This window comes from Ailuropoda melanoleuca, chromosome 19, assembly GCF_002007445.2.
Source record: "Ailuropoda melanoleuca isolate Jingjing chromosome 19, ASM200744v2, whole genome shotgun sequence".
Classification (NCBI taxonomy): domain Eukaryota; kingdom Metazoa; phylum Chordata; class Mammalia; order Carnivora; family Ursidae; genus Ailuropoda; species Ailuropoda melanoleuca.
Genome location: NC_048236.1, coordinates 4,680,200 through 4,700,247, shown reverse-complemented (window position 1 = coordinate 4,700,247; position 20,048 = coordinate 4,680,200). Strand labels below are relative to the sequence as shown.

The 20,048-nt window shown below is 47.2% G+C and overlaps 1 protein-coding gene across 2 annotated transcripts in view; it reads left to right on the top strand.

The window, feature by feature from the left end:
- Positions 1-17,783, top strand: part of RCAN2 (regulator of calcineurin 2) — a 218,642-nt gene extending 200,859 nt beyond the window's left edge. For both annotated transcript variants that reach the window (XM_034647998.1, XM_002925624.3), the window contains exon 4: positions 17,521-17,783. In XM_034647998.1, the coding sequence (XP_034503889.1) occupies positions 17,521-17,681 (161 nt within the window). In that variant the 3' untranslated portion in view covers positions 17,682-17,783. The remainder of the gene's footprint in view (positions 1-17,520) is intronic.
- The last annotated feature ends 2,265 nt before the right edge of the window (positions 17,784-20,048 follow it).

Here is a 20,048-nt window from a genome sequence, read left to right as displayed (position 1 = left end):
TTTACCTTAAAAAAAAAATCTTATGGTCACATTCCTCCAATGTTGGTGTACGTGGCTCAGATTGTCTCATTTTCAGGGCAGTATAGTATTCCGCCGGGCAAATATACCATCACACTTGATTCAGCCGGTTTCCTGTGTTGGACATTAAGACTGTTTCCAGGTTCTCGCCATTCCAATCAAAGCTACAGTTACCATCCTTATACAAATCTCCTGTGCACTGATCCAAAATTTCTTTACATTTGTATCTAGAAGTGATGTCATCCTCACTTTCAGCAGACATTGCCACCTCGCCGGGAAAATACTCCCACGTATTGTGATAGGTGAAATGAAATGAGGTCGCTTATGGCAAGGGGTTTTAAAATGGAGCTAGAAGGCCCATAAAAGAGATGGGACTTAGGCATGTCCTCACCCGGTAGGACCATGAACTTTTGAACTGGGCCCAACCACATATGATGATATTCCAAGAACTCAGCCTGCAACTGTCTATACTAAGAGATTTTGCTTAGTGACGGCCTTAGCGACCAAACAGATTCAGCCAAGATAGTCTGCCATGAACGCCCATCAAAATTGTTCATAAACAACGTATACAAGCATTCCCTTAGGTCTTTAAAAATGCTCGGTTTTTGTTCCCTGGGGTGAGGAGCACTATTTGGTTTGCTGCCCACATCTGTGTTCCCCAAATTGCAATTCTGAGACCCTAAAGAAATGCTTTGGGTTTTTATTGGCTCGGCCTCTTTTTTCCCGTTGATAGTATTTTGCCTGTATTACAGCAAGAGGAGAAATGGTGGGAAGTGCTGGGCCTGCAAGAAGGTGCACCTGAGGTCTTAGGCACCATGGATCTGAGGGTACATAATGCCCATTGTGTCCACTCCACTAGCTGTTCTCCTGGTGTGGGAGGGGGCTTTAAAAATACAATCCCAGTGCCCAGACTGCACCCTAAAGGATTCTGATTTAATTGATTTGGGTCAAGTTCAAACATTAGTATATTTTAAAAGCTCCCCGGAACTCTCAGGAGCCACCGGTGGCCAAGTGATAAAAGTGCAGTGATGACAGACGTATGAGTTGTTAGCAGTATTTCGTAGGGTGCTCCGGAAGATGCTTGCCCCAGACTCGCCCACCCCAGAAGTCTGCCATTTTAATCATCACACGTGATGATTCTCACACCCACGGAAATTTGAGGACCCTGGTTATTAGGATGACCCCTCTTAGGGTGACCACACCAGAACAGTGGTTCACCCAGGACTGAAGGCTTCCTGGGAACGTTCAGTGCCAAACACAGGAAATTCCCAGGCAAACCAGAAAGGGAGGGCTCCCTGGTGGGTCCTCAGATGAGGATGAGGCTGGTTTGAGTAATAAGCTCTCCCTGCAGAGAATGGCTGTGCCATGTGGCCCGAAAATTGAATTCTAGCACTCCCAACCACAAGCTGCCTGAGGTTTCTTTCTAATTGCTGTCAAGGCACTCAGCGTCCCAGCGGCCTTTGCAGTGGCCATGGGTTCCAGCCTCAAAAAGCCGCTGTGAGAAGCAGTAGGTGCCTGGCTAAAAGGAGCTGAGGGAAGAAGCAATATAATAATAAGAGGTATTCGTGAAATGTGATTTCTTTGAAAGCCTCGTCCACATACAGGAATCCAGAACCAACGCACCTCCCATGCAAAGAGCCATGTCTGTGATATGAGTAAATGGGAAGTATATAAAATAAGTTGGGTCTGCCCAGGTCAAGCCCTGTGAAAGCATTTCCCATGGTAACTCAGGACACCCCAGAAGCAGGCACGCACAGCCCCGGATGGACCAACTGAAGCCAAGGGGCTCGGAGCTGCCAGCAGGACTCTCATGCACAGACCCTGACGAGAACACGTTTGAACACCTGCTACAGCTGCTCGAATACCAGGAAACGGAGCTTCAGAGAATCTCTAAGGTCTTGGCTGGAGGGCGTAGGAGTCCCTGGCCAGCCTGCATTTTACAGGAGGCGGAACTGAGAGGCCCAGACAGGGGAGAAGTCACTTGCCAGTGACAGAGCCCAGGCTTCCAAGGCAGTGCTCTTGCTCCTTCCCTGTGTGTAAGGGAGACCCAGGCCAAGTCAGATGTCCTGACCGTCAGATCCCAGCCGGCCTCAGGTGTGCTCACTTGGAGCCGGGAATCCAGTAAATGCAAATAATTTTCTCCAAAATGGGAAACAAAATTCATGTGTAGTTCCTGTTCACAAAGCTTGATGCAAAGACAAGGTGAGGGCGGGTCTCGGATACCCTCACTGGCTGATGGAGCAGAGTCCCGGGTCTGGAGGACACTGCCACGGTGGGTGTGATCTGGAGCTGATGGAGGCAGAAGGAGTGAGGGGAGTAGGAGTTAGGCCTCAGAAGGGAGGCTTACAGAGCCTGGCACAGAGGAGGGAGGAAGGAGGAATGAAAGGGTCTTCAGCAGGCAGAGAAAACAAGGGGGTTCTTTTGTGAGCAGTGACTAACTTACCGATGGTGCTGCTACCGTCTGAGCCTGGCTTTCCCTTACCCAGTAAACGTGCGCTGACGCACTCTGCCCTGCGGCGAGCACACAGAGAGCAATGGTTAATATTCCCATTTTACAGATCAGAACACTAGGTTGTAGAGAGGTGAGCGAATTTGCCCAAAGGGACGCAGCTGGTTGGTGGCAGAGACAAATGTCAAACCTGGCTCTGCTGACTCCCCCACATGGCCAGATCCCGTGGCCTTTGACTGAGGACACTGGTGGCCTCGGGGGACGTGAGGCCTCCTCCACTGTGACGCTGGCAAAACATTTATCCTAACCCTGACTCGAGAGTTTTCTCTAATGCCACTGTGACTCGCAGAAAGCCAAACCCAGGTGTGGCAGGCGTGCAAATGAGGACCTGTGCACTATGTGTGTAAGAGCGAAGAGCGAGGGTCTCCTGCTTTTGAAGGATGACTGATACTGTGTCCCGGGTGTGTTCTCTGGGATATCGTTCCCTCCATTCTTTGCCAGCAACTCGAGGCTGCTTCTCTTTATTTAGTTCTCCATTTGTCCTCTTCCTGTGTCCTTGAAGCTTCTTTACCCCACACAGATGGAAGATCTGTAGCCAACAGTAGAGTTGAAAATATCACAGAGGCTCTATTAGAAGCCTGGGTGTCTGCAGCTGTCCCAGCCACGACAGTGAAAGAGCACAGCCACACCCCGTGTCCTTCCCGTGCCCAACGGCCCCCCTCCCCACGTGGGGCCAGCGCAGGGACTTGCTTCTTGAACCTCCTCATGGCACTTGGCACAGACGCGCCCGCACTCCTCCTACAGTAACTCTCTACTTTTCAACTGTCTTCTCGACTTTTGGTACCGCCAGCACCTGGGAGCACCTTGCACATAGTAGATGCTCAATAAATATTAAACGAATGAACGCATGCATGAATGAGTGAATAGATCAGCGCCATCAGCCTGCCTAGAGATGCGCTCTTCACCAGCAAATTGTTGCTTTCTTGTGGCTTTATCCAGCCTGAGTCAGGCAACACTAAATTAATGTTTTCTTCAAGGAGAGGACTTCGAGCGTTTCCGTTTGGGGGGAAAAAAAAAGATTTCGTGAGATTCATTTTTAATCCTTTGGCAGAAGCATTGCAGTAAGGAATTGTAAGTCATCCCATATTAAGGGACGGCCGCCTCAGTTCCGGGAGTGCAGAAACACAGTAACATCAGAGCAGAGAAAGCAACTCAGAGGGATGCGATTTGCTCCAGAGGAGTGACGAACACAGCTAAATTGGGAGAGCCGAGTGACTGAGAGGAGATGTGGGAATCAAAAGATGCTGAGCTAAAGTCAGTCTGAAGAAAGAGCACCATGGAGCAGGGATCCAGGGCAAGATGGCGCTGGGGCGGAGTGAGGGTCACCTCAGCAGGCCAGCTGGCTCGCGGGAACGCCAGCGTGCCCGGCCGCCCGGAAAGGCAAGGACGGGCATTAGCAAGACCCTTTCATAGAGGACACTTTCACGGAGGCTCCGACAAGCAGGAGCAAAACAGGACTCCCCTTCTTTGGGAAAGGAACACTGGTGACCCTCTTCCAGACAGGAATGGCTCACGCTCCCTGGAGCTTCTGGAGAGGCTCTTGAAATGAGCATGGAGAGTGCAATCGCAGGGGAACCACGGTCAAGCCCAAGCCTGTGGGATTCCTTTGAAATCCTTCACAGGCTGTCATAACACCTCTTATGACACAAGGGCCACATAACCCTGGAGAGCAAGTCTGGTTCTATTTATTGCAGTGAAAACAAATTTATACTCAGGAAAATGTGAGAGGCGCCGTTTCAAGCATTCTTCATTGTGTCCCGTGACTGTATGTTCTGTTTTTGATCCAAACGAAGTGAAATAGATAAATTAGGGAAAAATTTAAATAGAAACAAGGGTTAAAATATATATAGGGCTTATCGTGTGCCAGGCATTGTTTTGGATACCTTACTATATTATCTCCATTAATGCTCACAGCAACTCTATGAGACAGGAATTGCTAGTCTCCTCATAGATACAGCTGGGGCATAAGAGGCACAGAGTGGCTAAGTAACTTGCCCAAGGCTGCACAGCTGGTAAGTTAAAATAGGCTCCTTCAAAGGAAATTTTTAAAATGCAAAACAACTTACAGGATGTGTTCCTCCACCTTTCATTTCTGTGCCTATCGGCACCCCCTGAAACACAGCCACTGGGTGAGGCTTTAAGGCCCTTTGAATGCTTTTGTCTGCTGCCCTGTGGGACACAGGGATCAGACTTTGCGTTCTGCTCTGCTTAAAGGACAGTTACCGGCTCTGTCAAACAGAGGCTCTCTATGTTGCCTTGAGTCCTCCTGGGGAATTTAGAGAAGCCCATCATCTAACAATCTAGACAAAAGAAGATGGGCTTTGACCAAGCAGAGGATGAATCGAATATTTATTTTGGTTTATTTTATAGCTATTATTCCTGACTCCAGAAAGAGTACAGTGCTGTGTTCTTTTCAGATATAAAGCAAAATAGGAAAAACAAAAACCCAGACCAGCAAGACAGCTTATCTCTACCAATCAGCCAAAATAGAAGCAAGAAGATGTTCCCATGTACTAAATGGGTGGTAAATCAGAGGTGGCATGTGAAATGCCAGGCTCTATTCTGCTCTCTAGGATGGCTCCGCAAGGTCACGTTCATTGTCACTGAAAATGCCTGCAGGGAATGACATGGAAAGCCATTGTCTATTCCTCTTTTTTTCCTCTTGCTATTTTAAGTTCTTGTGAGGAGATCAATTTTAGTTAACTGCAGAGGAGGGCTTAAAACGGTGCCCAAGTTTCAAGTTGCATACATCTGCTATATTTAGCCTTTTTCTTTCCCCCCAAATTCTTCTCCATCAAAATATGCCATAGTAAAGTAGTTTTGCTGGTTTGCTGCCTAGCACACAGCATTTCCTCTACAAGGAAAATACATTTCATTAATTCATATAACTTACAAGGAAGAAACAGTTTCTATTCCAGGTTCATTGATTCAAAGGTAAGGAAAATTCCGTTTTTTAAATATAGATGGACACCTATGTTTTGGGTGCATGTGGTATGACTATTATATAAGCTTCAGTTCTTGTTCAACAACTGCTATTTTCTGATCACAGTTATGAAAAGCAAATAAAACAGTCAGGCTCCAGTGTTCCCACTCGCGCCGTCTCTTCCGTCATTCCCCACCCGAAGCACGCAGGTCTGTGATCCTGGACCACATGCTCAGAATTTTCCATCTCCTTTTGAAGAATTTTCCCTGGAGGGGTGCTTGGGTGGCTCAGTTGGTTAAATGTCTGGCTCCTAATCTCAGCTTAGGTCTTGATCTTAGGGTCGTGAGTTCAAGCCCCTCCTTGGGCTCCACAGTGGGCAAGGAGCCTACTTATAAACAAAAATAAGCAAACAAACAAAATTTAAGAATTTTCCCTGGGGGAAAAAATGTTCGAAAAGCTTTTCTTCTCAGCATATACTCCACAATATTTCTAATCACTGTTGAGTAGCACTATAAAATACTTCTTTCTCTGCTTTCGCAGGTAAAATATGCACATGGTAAAATAACAGAAAAGACGCATGACCATCCCCAGAGCTATGCCCTTAGCCAGGCCCTTAATATCAGGAAAGGTCAAACGAGATGGTCATTTCCAGAGAGGAAAACCTCACGCCTCTCAGACCAACCAGCTCTTTCTCTCTTTATGTTGCTACTTTTCTGTCACCCGTGTGGATGAGCCCACCTCACAGGCTTCAGACAGCCCTTTTTCTCAGTCTCCCTTTATCTTCTCAGCCCTGCTCCCTCCATATTTTCCTAGTCTCTTTCATCCATACCTTCCCTGGAGGGTTCCACTTTCTTGTCTCAGCTGTGAATTCAGGTCCTCAGTCAACCAGTTGTCCCCATGAAGTACTTTAGGTCCTAAATGACTCAGGAGGGAATGAAGATCCATGGCCCCCCTCATCCAGTCTTAGAGGGAAAACCCCCAAAAGATCAACAAACTTTCCTTTATTGAAAAGAACGCCTCGCCTAACAAAAGGATAGAAGCATTCTCTTGCCTTCGCCCTCTCTTCTGCGCCCCCATCTCTCCCTCTCCTCCCACCCCATTTACCAAGGACCCTTTCTGCCTTCCTACTTTGATGTGGGTCAGGACAGAGGATGAGGGGTAAGGAGGAAGAACGCCCATCATGTATGTGGATCATAGTTTCCTGACATGAGCTGATGCTAGACCCGCTGAGGCAGAGAAGACTGTGTGCCGCCCTGGTGTCTCTCCTGCACCATAACCACCATAATCCTAAATGGCAGAGGCAATATGGCGGCCATGCTTTGGCCTTGGCAACCTCGACTGGAGTCCTAGCTCCAGCTCCACTTGTTTGAGGTGACCTTGAACAATTTACTTCACTTCTCTGCACCTCTTTTTTTTTTTAATGGCAATTTTTGACAATTTGTAAGGCTATCATTTAGATGGAATAATTAACATACATGAGGTACCCAGCCCAGTGCCGGGCACATAGGAACTACCCAATCCATAGTGGGTGCAATGATCATTCTGCTCTGAGCAGTATCATTTAGCAGGACATCGCTGAGAGATATTTGCTATGCCAGTATAATAATTAAGGTGTGGAAAGCATGTGGAATAGTGTCTATCAGCCAGCAAGAAAAATATGCCTATCTTTTGTGGAGGTGGTGGTGGTGATTTACATGGGCTTGTTCTCTGAGCTTTACATGGGCTTGGGGTAGTATGTGCTTTGCTTTATACTCTTTGCCTCCCAAGCTTAGAGGGCATTCTTTGACAGAAGCAGCGGCTACACGAAGGACAAGGGACAGAGCTGCCATTCAGTGATTTGACCCCACCCTCAAAATTACCTACAGCACTTTTCTCTCGGGTCAATCAAAATGAAATGTGAGCTCATGGAAGCACAAAGGTATGGGAGAGAAGAAATGTGCAAAGGACTTCTGTCTCTGGAATGTTTCTTCCTCCCTGGAATATTGGTTTTAATCGAGAATCCTCGTTCCACTTCTGCTTAGAAAATAAGTTCTTTCTCCACTCCCTGATTGAGCTTGTGAGTAGGCAGTTGTGATTGTACACATCTCCAGTGAGCCCCTCTGCCCTGGGATGCCTTCTCTTCTATTCTGTAGCTGTCCGTGACGCTCCAACTTGAAGAAAGATATTTCTCTTGCTTTACAATGATGACTAAAACTTGGGATGTGTGTTTGAATCCAGACACCACCTTTTATAGGCTGTGTGACCTTGAGTAACTTTCTCAATCCCTCTGTGCCTCCACAACAGGAAAATCAGACTGTTGCAGGTATCAGGCGAGATAACCCATCCGAATCTGCATGGCCAGCACAGGACATGGTGAATGCTCAGTGTGTGTTACCTATTTTTGGTCACTTGATTTTTAAACCATATCTTAGTCTTTTATTAAAATGTACATGTGCCTACGTTAGGCTCTTAGCTCAGTGTTTCTCAGTGTGAAAGCTGTGATATTTTGGAAACGACAGTCCTACACATTGCGGTCCATTTAGTATCATTGGGCATCACCTACTAAATGCCAGGGTCCACACGTAGCCCAGTCCCTGTGAAAACCAAAAAATAAAAAATTCAAAAAAAAAATCCCTCTTGCATTTCCAGACACTACTGGGAGCTCAGCAGCCCTGTTTGAGAGCCATACTAATTACACTTTTGCACTATTTATCAGGTGGTTCTCGAATGCAAGAAAGACACAGAGGCAAGGCGTGCTTCGGAGGAGGTCAGAGGTGTCAGCATGGAGCAGACAAAAGAGGGGTGAGAGAGGGGAGCAGTCCAGAGAAGTGTCACCGGCTCCCCCCTTCTTCCCAACATACACGCACACTTTCTTTCCTTCCCTTTAGAACAACAGGGGAAGACGAACTTGCTGGTAGATGACTTAAAAATACTGTCAAATCATGTATGCGGGGGGTGGTACAGCTTTTGGAAACTTCCTGATGTTTCTCACCGTAACTCCTCTTTTCTTGGGGAGCACTTTTGGCCCCAAAGCAAACCAGCTTTAGCCCTGCCAGGATTGAGAGAGGCCCAAAGACATGGGGACTTCAGACACCAGCCAGGGTCTGGGAGGAAGAAAGGAAGTGCAAGTCACCGCACCCGCTTCCTGCAGGCAGCTCTCCTGCAGCCCCCCACCCCCCACCGCTCCCCAGTCCTCCGAGAGCCCGCCTCAGGGCCAGGCACCTCTGTCCCTGCCGTTGACAAGGGAGTGGTAGGGCGGGTCTTGGCAGCCTTACTCACCTTCCCCACCCTGCCAAACTGAAGTCCTAAACCCAACACATGAAGGGAAAGGAAATCTAAGTGTGAGCACCTTTCAAGCACATTTCAGATTACACACGCAACTCCCTCAGTCCCTGTTCTCAAGCCCATGAACAGGCAGCATGCTCAGTAAAACCAGCACATAGAAAGTCCATGTTTTTGTTCCATAGATCAGGACGGATGTTCCCTAGTTCCTCTTGAAAACAGCACATTCACAATAAAAGTACTGGGAAAGGGGTTTGTAGTGCCTTCTAACTGTGAGAAGCCCGAAATCACTTTAATATTGGACTCTCCCTCCCTCATCTTACTCAAATATAAAGGGCTTTTAATTTAAATCAAGTTTAATGTGCACACACAACCCAGCATGGTTCTGCGTTCAAGGATCCTGTTGGAAATATTCTTAGCACTCGCCTTGATAAGCCATCGCCCACTCTTAACATTCAGTGCGGATTAATAACAGATGCTTCTTTTTCTCTATTCGAGGGTTAGATAAGACTAAGACAGAGCAGATGAATAATGCCAGCTCTGTTTCTGAGGCCCTGCTGAAGCCCAGAATGTGGCCGAGTTGAGCACCAGCCAGGGCTTCCCAATGCTGAAATCCGGAGCAGAGCAGTTGGACTCCCCCTGCCGGCCGCAGACTGGCCCACGCCAGGCAGGGTCTCCTGCACTGGCCTTAGCACAGGGTCAAGAGCAGAGCAGGGCAGAGGCCCTTTGCAGGCAGGGATGGCCCAAAGAGCAAAGTGGAGAGGGCGAGCTGAACAGTTTCAGTTCTTTTCCCCTAAGTTGTCACTCTGCTTCCACTGGAGAGGAGTAAGCAAGCGGCCACAGAGAGAAGTCCCAAGTGGCCTGCTCGTGGAGCTTCATCCATAAGGAAGAAGGATGGAGACTGGTGTGGTATCCAGTCTAATGAGCAGAGAAAAAAGGAAAAAGCACAAGCAATTCGTTTCAACTCAGTTGTAGTGGCTTAGCTTGCTTCTTAACAAAGAGAACTTGTATGACCCATGGCTTATCAATTGCCACATAACAGACTATCCCGAAATGAAGACCTTGAAACAACAACATTCATTTTTTTTGCTCACAAATCTTCTATTTAAGCAGGGTTCAGGGGGACAGCTCATCTCTTCTCCATGCAACGTTGCTTGGGTACCTCAGACGGGGACCAGCAAGTCAACTTTCAAGATGGCTTACTCACATGGCTGGTGCGGCTGTTGGCTGAAAGCTCAGACAGGATGTAGGTCAGGGACCCTGGTTCCTCTCTGTGGGAACCTCTTCATGGGCTGCTCGAGCTTCCTTACAGCATGGATGCAAAGTTCTAGGAATGAGCATCCCGACAGAGCAGGGTAGAAGTGCGTGTGTTTTTGCGACCTAACCCAGAATTCACACTGGTTACTTCTGCCACAGTGTATTAGTCAAGACAGAAAGAGCTGTCCAGATTTGAGGGGAGGGAACACAGTGGGAACAGTCCTCCATGAACAACAGGCAAGGTTACTGAAGAGTAATGTCTCACAAGAAATATTGTGACTGTCATTGTGAAACACAGTCTGCGAAGATGCTAACTTTCCTATTGAGAATTCACCAACAGTATGAGAGATAATAAAATAAAAGCCAGAAGGAAACATAGAAACTTTTTTTCCAGAGTCCAAAGCTGCCATGAAAGATGTAAGTCAAATCACTTTATAATATGTAGCCCTTTTCTTTTCATAATTGATTGCTATCTTTTGAGAAGATTCATCGTCAAGGAGGCCATGCCTAAAGTAACTACCAATTGGCCCAGAACAAAAAGAGGCAAGATATTCCTCTCTAGCTAGAGAACAACTATTCACTAAAACGTAAGTTGCCTTAAGAACGTATTAAAAGTAAAGTGAAACCCAGCTCCCTTTCAGGAGCATCTCTTGTCAACTACGACCCAGTGGGAGACAGGACGGGCAGCACGGGAGAGTGATTACGGGCACATTCTTTGAGGTCTGATGGGCCTGAGTTTGAATCCTGGCTGTGCCATTTACTTCCTCTGTGATCTCAACTTCCTCTTGCATCAGCTAGACAGGATGCCACCCACAGTACAGAGCTGTTGTCATCATTAAATATCCAATTGACATGAAGTACTTAGAGCTGTGGAGCTGGCATGTAGTTAGGGCGTGGGAAATAGTCACAGTCCTTGCAATGTTTAAAACAGATGGCAAGTTTCCACGATGCCTCCTGTGTCCTAGCACTGCCAGCACGCTGAAAATAGGGTAAATGGATGCCCTTTACCTCGTTTTCAGCCTAGCTGAAAACCTAAAACTTCCACACGTTAAACACTAGGAGAAAAATTCACATACGAGTATGTACTGGACATTGTACAGGTATGTCTTAAACGGCCAAGGCCGGGGCCTTTCATAAATCAGTAAGGTGTTTACTGAGCATGTGCCTGGACGCGAAGCTGCAGCCATCACCAAAACCGCCATTTTAGCAGCTTGGAATATAAAACATCACCAGATGAAACTGTTGGGCTGGCTGAGAAAAGGGGCCACTCAAAATGGCGGACACCCAAGATGGCCGAATCTCCCGCCAGAACACCTGCAGCAGCCACGTCAACCCCGGTAAACCGAAACCTAAGCAGGAAATCGAAACTCTCCGCCCGGGACTCCAGCTAACCAATGGGCTACTTACAACCAGGCATAGTTACCAAAAAGGAAAATTCTATCAGTTCTCCTACCTCCTCACCTTCCCCCCAGCGATGCCCAATAAAAACCCTCGCTGCCCTGCCCTGGGCGCGACTTCCCGGACTCAACGCACTTCCCCGACTCAACGCTCTTTCCCGAGTTGCGGAACCTCGCCCGAGGGTGCTTGCAATAAAGCTCATCCTCTGGACCACGTTTGCCTTTGCGGTCTCCATTTTATTTGTGGCAAGAGAAACCTTACAGAAGCAACTAATGTATAATGTAAAAGGTGATATAATTAGGCACCATAAACAAGTGACTCAGAAAAAGAAAGAGATCTCATTTAAAATCAGCTTAAGATTTGGTCCCTTCTCATGGAGATACAAACGTGGAAAAGGTGGGGAGAGAGGAAAAAGGAGAGGAACTTACCCATGGGGCGGGGGGGAACCAGTCGTGAGGAGAGCAAAGGTCATTCCATCTTGAGGGTCAGAATTTACGGTGCTCCCCCGTTCATTTGAATTAGGGGACGCGGCATGTCACCATCCACCCCTTCTTGCTATTTGCAGCAGCGACTCCACTGAGTAGAAGCTCTGGCATTATTCACCTGCTTAACTCTTCAACTGCTGTGTGGTATGACTAGATGAGTTCTAGTCCCATTGAAAATGGGAGATTGTTTTGGGCAGCAACACGGACCACCCCATCACCTTAAATAATCATGTCATGCATCTCAGGAGGGCTTTCTTAAGTATCTGACAAATATTGATTTATTTTGTAGCATCCCAGTAGTGTGGTTGTTATTCCCATTTTGCCGATGAGGGAAACTGAGGCACAGAATGTTATGTGTGTCTCAGCGTCACACCGCTGGTACTGATGAGGTGATGTCCCCAAATGTTGTTTTAGGAAGCTTATTCTGGCAGGGAAGATTAGTTCCTGTGGTGGGGAAACCAGCTGAGAGTCCTCGGGGTGGGAGGAGGTGAACTGTGAATGCGGCCATTACAAGCAGGGGGTACTGAGGGAGCCTTTGGAGAAATGTTGCAAAGCACTACTGAATAACGCTCTGGGACAGAGTAACTACCATGGATGAAAGGCAGAGAAGCTTCCAGGATGACCCACGCTACAGACTGGCACCTGGAAGATGGAGCCTCCCAGAGAAATGTGACAGTTGGAAAGGAAACACAGATGGACAGGGAACATGGCTAACTCTACTTGGGATATGTGAGTTTGGAGAAGAGTGGGAGATTTTTGTAGAGATGTCCATAGAAGGCCAGATGCAGGTGTGAGTTCAGGCTGAGGACAAAGCATGGCATAGAGAGACATTGAGAGCTCATGATGTTCTAGGGAGAGACTCTTCAGTGAAGAATGGCAGCCATGCGAGGCACAAAGCAAACCCTAGCCTCATGCCTACTCAACTCTTCAGTCTTTTGAAAGCCTCTGGGACGGGAGTTCCATCTCCTGGAGCCCCGCCTCACGTGAGGACCTGCCCGAGGAAGCGCTCCTGTGATAGAAAGTTTTCCCTTTCCTTCCATCTGAAGAGTTTTCTGATTAGGAATCCAAACCATCTTGGCTCTGCTGTCGTGTGGGTGAATAGAGCTTTGTAACATCTCCCTGCCCTTCCCACTTCTCATTATGCTGATTTTTAGAGACTGTGCGTAATCACACTGATGATTTTAGAGAGAATTCAAGAAGGGCCCAATTCCTGGCCCACAAGCCCGATGGAGAACCTCCGGGGATAGTCGGACCAGCAGCCACCCACACATGTCACCTCGGCCCCCAGCCCCTGCTCAGAGCAAGGATGTGACCTCCTCCCTGAGAGCAGGAAGCAGCCCGTGGACACCTCCGTTTCCTCCAGACTTGTAGGAATCAGGACATGGAGGGTTTGAACACAGATATGAGTATTGGGAGTGTGATGGGGGACCCTCTGCTTGTCTTTTCAAAGAAATGCTCCACTGGCCATGCTCCCTGCAGGGTGGCAGCACCGCCCGACCCCCAGGGGCTCCTTGTCCCCTGCCAGGCCTAGTTGGTCACCCTACAGGGTGACAGCATTGACGTCAGCCTTCATGGTAGAGGAATTAACTGAAGCCCAAAAGGAAGGAGAGGCCAAAAAAAGAAAAATTCAATCCAGCCTCACCAAAGCTATTTCTTTTTATTTTGTGGGACTCTCAGCAGCTGTTAAGCTTTGCTGGATTTTGATAGTAAGAAAGTTTCCAAAAATAGAGCAGTGAAATGTCAGCGTTAATGGGATCACAGCAATAAAGTCTCTCTACTACCAAACAGCCTGACTGTGTTAGCTCGACGGGCTCGACGACGTGAGAGTTGCGGAGCATGGAGCACCGCCCTGGGCTTTCCTGCCGCATCCTGAGTGTGCCCCCCGCACACCTGACCTAGAGGAGAGCACTCAGGTTTGAACTGGTAAACGCATTGCAACTAGAGGTATCTTTAAGGCAATGTTCTTTTTCCCAGCCAGGGCAAACAAATGGCTTAATGAAAAGGCTAGCTTCATTATGTATATTTTGCAATATAAACATAAATATATATAAAGCTAGCAACTAGCTTCTAGACGACAAATGAGGAAAGGGACAGGGTGTCTGCTCACCCCCTGGCTGGGGTCCCTGCCGCCCGCCTCCCCCGACCTCCCCACACTCCCTGGGTGATGGCAGATTCCCTCCTGTGGTCCTGAGACTGCCTCCGTCTCACCAGGCATCACAACCAGCAGGGCAAGGCGCAGGGCTCCAGCAGCCGCCCCTGTTTCCTCAAGAGGTGCTTCCTCTCTCAACCGGGAGAACTTCGAAGAAATCCTGCAGGCAACAAGAAGAATGACCTCATCATGTGTTTCCTCTTCTCTTTCTCCATTTCTTGTTGGAGGGCGTCTCTCATTCAGAATTGCAAAGCATTGCCAAAGGAAGGAGAGCATTTTGGAAACTGGATACGATGAACTCATCACCGTTTGCTATGGAACTTCGAGGGGCTTGTTGCTGTCCCAGAAACAAAGATGAGAAAGAAGACCACCGATGAATCCGTGCTGCGGGCTGGGGGTGGCCGCAGTGCCGATGTGGGGTCCTTGCTGCTTTTCCCTTCTGCATCCTCAGCGTCCCTGCATCCTGCCTTTGACCTTCACTGTTAGCCCTTTCCCCTGAAAAATTGACAATGCAGAATGGAGGGAGGGAGCAGGTGCTGGGTTCCAAAGGTGATGTCACCGAGTCAGAAATGGCAGCATTGCAGCCTCATACCAGTAAACTCCATCATTTATTTATTTATTGGGGGGGGGGGGCAGCAGGAGAGGGAGAGAGAGAATCTTAAACAGGCTCCCTGCCCAGCACAGAGCCCTACAAGGGGCTCGATCTCACCACCTTGAGATCATGACCCAAGCCGAAATCCAGAATCGGACGTTCAACCGACTGAGCCACTCAGGCACGCCCCCAGTAAATTCTGACTTTAACAAGCACCGCCAGTAAGCCGTCAGGAGTTTGAGAAGCCCTGCTCGAAGATGCCGCCCAACCAGGTCTCTGCCCATCCCCGGCCAGGCGCCTTTTATGTAAGGGCTGGTGTCCTATAGATTCCGCTCCTAAGCATTAGCTCAAGTGGTTGTTTCACCTCGAGACTTTGATAAACATGACAAAATACTTCCCAGGAGAACGGAACACAGTTGAATGAGCCGTAAGTGTCGCGGACTGGTCCAGCACAGCTCTGAGCATAGGCCGTAGAAGGACTTCAGGGTGGATCACGGCGTAGTTAGTTAGGTGAGCGCCATCGAGTCCTACTCTCCGGCCTGGAAGCAAAGCGGAGCACGAATGGAGCGAGAAAGACTCAGGCAGGTGTCCTTCCTAGTTCTCCTGAATCCAAATTGGGCCGCTTATACCAGAGATTTCCTACTTGCTGCCACAATTCTCTCTACCTATGATTTCACCAGATCTAGACTTTAAATTCCAGAGTCTTTATGAGCCATATTTCTGTGGCTCTGGGTTGTTCTGTCCCTCTTGACTACTGCCAATACCCAGCAAAATCCTGGAGCTGAAACATTCCATTTTTGTGAACTATCACTTGCCCTCACCCAGGAAAGTCTTTGCTCTACATACCAGGATGTCAAAGGTGGTCCAACAAAGACTTCTCTGCCTCGTAACAGAAAGAGAACATTCTTAGCAGCACATAGCTATATTAGTTTGCTACGCCTGCCACAAAACCAGCACCGCAAACTGAGGGGATTAAAAGACAAAAATCAAAAAAAATTTTAGGGGCACCTGGGTGACTCAGTCAGTTAAGCGTGTGCCTTCAGCTCAGGTCATGATCCCAGGGTCCTGGGATGGAGCCCCAAGTCCAGCTGCCTGCTCAGTGCGGAGCCTGCTTCTCTTTCTCCTTCTGCTCCTTCCCCTACTCTCTCTCTCTCTCTCTGTCAAATAAATAAATAAAATCTTAAAAAAAAAAAAAAAGAGAGAGAGAAAGAGAGGGCGCCTGGGTGGCTCAGTCAGTTAAGCGTGCGCCTTCAGCTCCGGTCATGATCCCAGGGTCCTGGGGTCAAGTCCCACAGGGGGCTCCCTGCTCAGTGGGGAGCCTGCTTCTCCCTATCCCACTTCCCCTGCTTGTGCTTGCTCTCTTGCTCTCTGTCAAATAAATAAATCTTTAAAAAAATAAAATAAGTAAAAATTAAAAATTAAAAAAAAAAAGAAGAGTTACAAAGCATCGCAGCAAAAGAATTTCCAGATAGTTAAACAGACTTTATCTTCAGCTTTTACTACGTGCAAGGCTGTCTGACTTTAATCTTATGGGTATCAGGGAGGGGTTTTTTTGTTTTTCTTGTATCTATGTTTGGAATGCTCCTTTTTGGTTTCATTTGTTTGTTTATTTTTTAAGAAGCAGGCTTACAATGTGTGCTGGGGGCAGAAATACAGCCCATGCTTTGAGGTTTTGCTGAGTCATTTTGACCTTGGTCAGTGTTAAAGGATAGCTTCCCTGGGAGATTAGGAGCAGAGCCCACAAACATTAAAGTCGGGAATTTCCTTTATCAGTGGGTACGACGACGTGGCTGTCGTGACTGGTAAGAGATTATGCAGGGTCTTCTGTCCTGGTCAAAGAAATGAGGACTTGATCTAGTGAGACCTGGAAAGCCAGGATATTTGGGAGACATTCCTTTTAGATTTTCCACATTCATGAAGGATGGGGAGTGAAAGGTGGGGTGTCAGGAGAAGATTAAGGTGAGTATGTCAACAGTTAAGTTGAGAAGTTAAAAGCATGTGGAGAATGTCCCCTCCTCCTGCCTGACCACCTGGAGGTCTTCTATTTGTCTTTTCGACCTAAGTCAATTTCACCACCACCCGCCCCCCGAAGCCTTTCAGTGTTACTTTCTCCTTACAATTTGGTGCCACAGTCCTTGACATATATTGTCCATCGCCACACTAGAGCTTACGGTGCTATTTTGTGATACTTCCTGTTTCCATGTGTGGCCACTGGGCTGTGCTCTTGCAATAGACACAAATTTTTATTGTGCCCGTAGCCTTCATCACAGCAATAGGCCAGACCATAAATGCTCAGTAAATACCTCCTGAAGTGAAACAAAGACAGGAAGCCGGCCAGCTAACAGCCATTTGGCCATAAGACGAGCCAGTCAAGAAGGCAGACTCTTGGAACCTGAAGGGACCTTGACAGTCATCTAACCCCGTCACCCGGTAGCCACCACAAATCTCAGACAAGTGAGGATCCTGCCTGAGTCCATCCTGAGGCAGCTCTTGCCACTAAAGTGTGAGGCTGGAGGAGACTTTAGAGACTGCCCTGTGGAGAAGGTGAAGAAGCGAAGCTATTGGCCCAAGGTCACTCAGCAATTAGCACCGATGATGGGGAACAGAAGGGAAACCAAGAACTCGCTGCCAGACCCACTCAGTCATCAGCACGATCCCGTGGGCTGTCGCTAGGACCGTGCTGAAGTTTGCAGTTGAGGACACTGTGGCTACGGGAGCAGACCGTGCGCCGTTGTCCAGTGAATAGGTGGTAGAGATACAGTGACCGAGTAATCTCGCTCCATTTTGCGACGCCCCCTGCCATTCCTGGATAAGACCCAGGTTTCCCAAGACGCTGTAAACTGTTCTCACTTCCAGGACAAGTGTTGCCAAAGAATCTGCTTTGAGCTCCCTTCCCCCTTAACCACCCCCCTTTTGCTTGCCTTTCAGGAGAGAAGTACGAGCTCCATGCGGGAACTGAGTCCACCCCGAGTGTCGTCGTGCACGTGTGCGACAGTGACATAGAGGAAGAAGAGGAGCCAAAGACTTCCCCAAAGCCAAAAATCATCCAGACCCGGCGTCCCGGCCTGCCACCCTCCGTGTCCAACTGAGCTCACCGCTCCGCCTCAGCGATAATATCTGTCTCCTCTTTATCATGCTTTTTTCCCCCTCTGTTGTTCGTTTGTCGGAAAAAAAAAATAATTGCCTTTCAATCCCTGGGTGTTTGGTTGTTTGAGATTCCTTCCTTGTAATCAAGCCTCTCGGACAAAAGGGCTAGGAAAAGGTGATATGTTTCCTGATCATATCATACCCATCGAGTAATAATGCATTATTTAGAAGGTTCTAGAGAAAAAGGTAGTATTTTCTTATTAAAGTATCAGCACAGCCTATATCTTCATTCTCTCATGTTGATCCAAGCCAGAGACATCAGTTAACAAATAGCACCCGTGTTGTTTGTGATCTGTTTCAGTCCCAGTCCTGACGTGTGTGCGTTGTTTCTTCCTGGCCACTTCAGTAGGACCATAAGTAAACTTGACTTTGACTGCATGAGATATCCCTATCTGGTCTCACTCAGTCCTCTGCATCCCGACATTCCCAGGACATGCATGATCACCAGCATTTATTTTCATGATTCGAGGATATACTATAACTCACAGATTGTCAGCATCCAGCCATGTCCTATCTAGACTAGAAAAATTATCAGCATCATCCAGCTCAACAAGTCTGGGTCTATCCACTATTTTGAGTCAATACTTCATAGCTCTGTTAAAATTCCTGGAGGCAACACTGAGCTTGGCCCCAAAGATATTCCTCCATAGATTTTGAACACCACTTCCGTAGAGTACTTTCCCAGACTCACGGGGGAGACTTGTCCAGGGTGATAGAGACCGATTTCAGACAAACCTATTTATTACAAAAGTTTCATGGTGTCTGAATGATTGTTTTTTCTCTTTGTATATTTGTACAAATGTTTCAGCTGTGCTTTTAAAATCTGGATGTTTTTTATTTAGTGATTGTTCAGCCATTAGCTGCTTAAATACATAATATGTGCATTGCTTATGAATGCATTCATATACTAATACAAATAATCTGATAATATTACACTCTGTTATGGATAATGCTGAATTTTGAAAGGGCACGAAACTTCTCATGCCGATATATAGATGATTAGCCAACATCTTTGCTATCAAGAACACTTGTTTTTAAATAAAGTGCAGAGGCAAGTGTCCGTTGTAGACCGTTTGAATGAAGCTAGATCTCCAGAATGTAGCAGCCACTGAGTATTTGAAAAAGGAAAGGATGGTAGATCAACAAACATATACCGATCCTACTCATGCAATGGCCATGTTGCTCAAAAACATTTGTTTTCGTCACATGTGATATTTCTATTTCTGTAGCCCGAAGTGCATTACCGAAGATACACCTATAAAACCATTACCTTCTGCTCTATGTGCAAGGCCTCATCTCCTCCTGTACATTGATGAATTACTTTAGATGCCAACACCGGTTACAAGGGAGTGGGGAAATTCTTTCATTACCCAAGCCTCAGAAAAGCACGCGAGAACAATAACACAGCCATCTTATGGAAGGATTGTTGTGGTTTTTGACTAAGGTGTACGTTAGTTTCATCAGAAACTTAAAACAGACTGATCACTCAGAAATTAAAGTCCGTTCTACTGTGAATATAGCAATATCGTACTGGACACAGTACAGGAGAAACTGAGGACAGCGTTGCTTGTAAAACCCTGAGTTTCCGTAAGAAAAATGCAGGCTCCTTTTAAAAATAAAATCTGAGGAGTGTATAATAAGCAAATGCTTTGACTTTCCTTTGCTATGGAGGTTTTTGATTTTTCATTACGAAATGAAAGATTAGACTTAAAAGTGGAGGAATGCTGCCCTCTAGTGGAAGAAAAATTTTCTGAGCTCTTGAGACTGACGGAGCACTGCACCCGTCGGCCATCTTGTGCCCAACCTCTTTGCAGTCTTCTGCGGGTCATTTGACTTTTTAAGCTACTCAGTATTTTCAGAACGAAGGTTCTAAAGAAATCTGGATGAGGAAAACATATTTGTAAATAATTTTGTAAGTGTTTTAAAGCAGATACCATCAGTCATTTCCAGCCAAATTTAGCCAAAGTTAAAATGACCATCCTGTGTAGTCACAAAATAAAAACACAGTGGAGTGGATGACCTAAGCGGTTAGTCTTGGTGAAACTGCGAAGTTCCCGTGTTAATCTGTCTCAGGTCAAGTAGTTCTTTCATTAGGTTGGGTTTGGGGGGGGGGAAGAGGAACTTTTCCCCGGAGAGCGGTAAGAAACGAAGGAGGCCTTGAAGGGTTTCAGGGGCACCTCCTGCACTGTGAAAGTCAGAATTGCCTCAGCATTGCCATGACGCACCTTATGCAAACCTCTTTAGCACTATTTTCAGTTTGAAAAGTTTAAATATGGAGGGGAAGGGGGAGATTTCCACCTACTGAATCA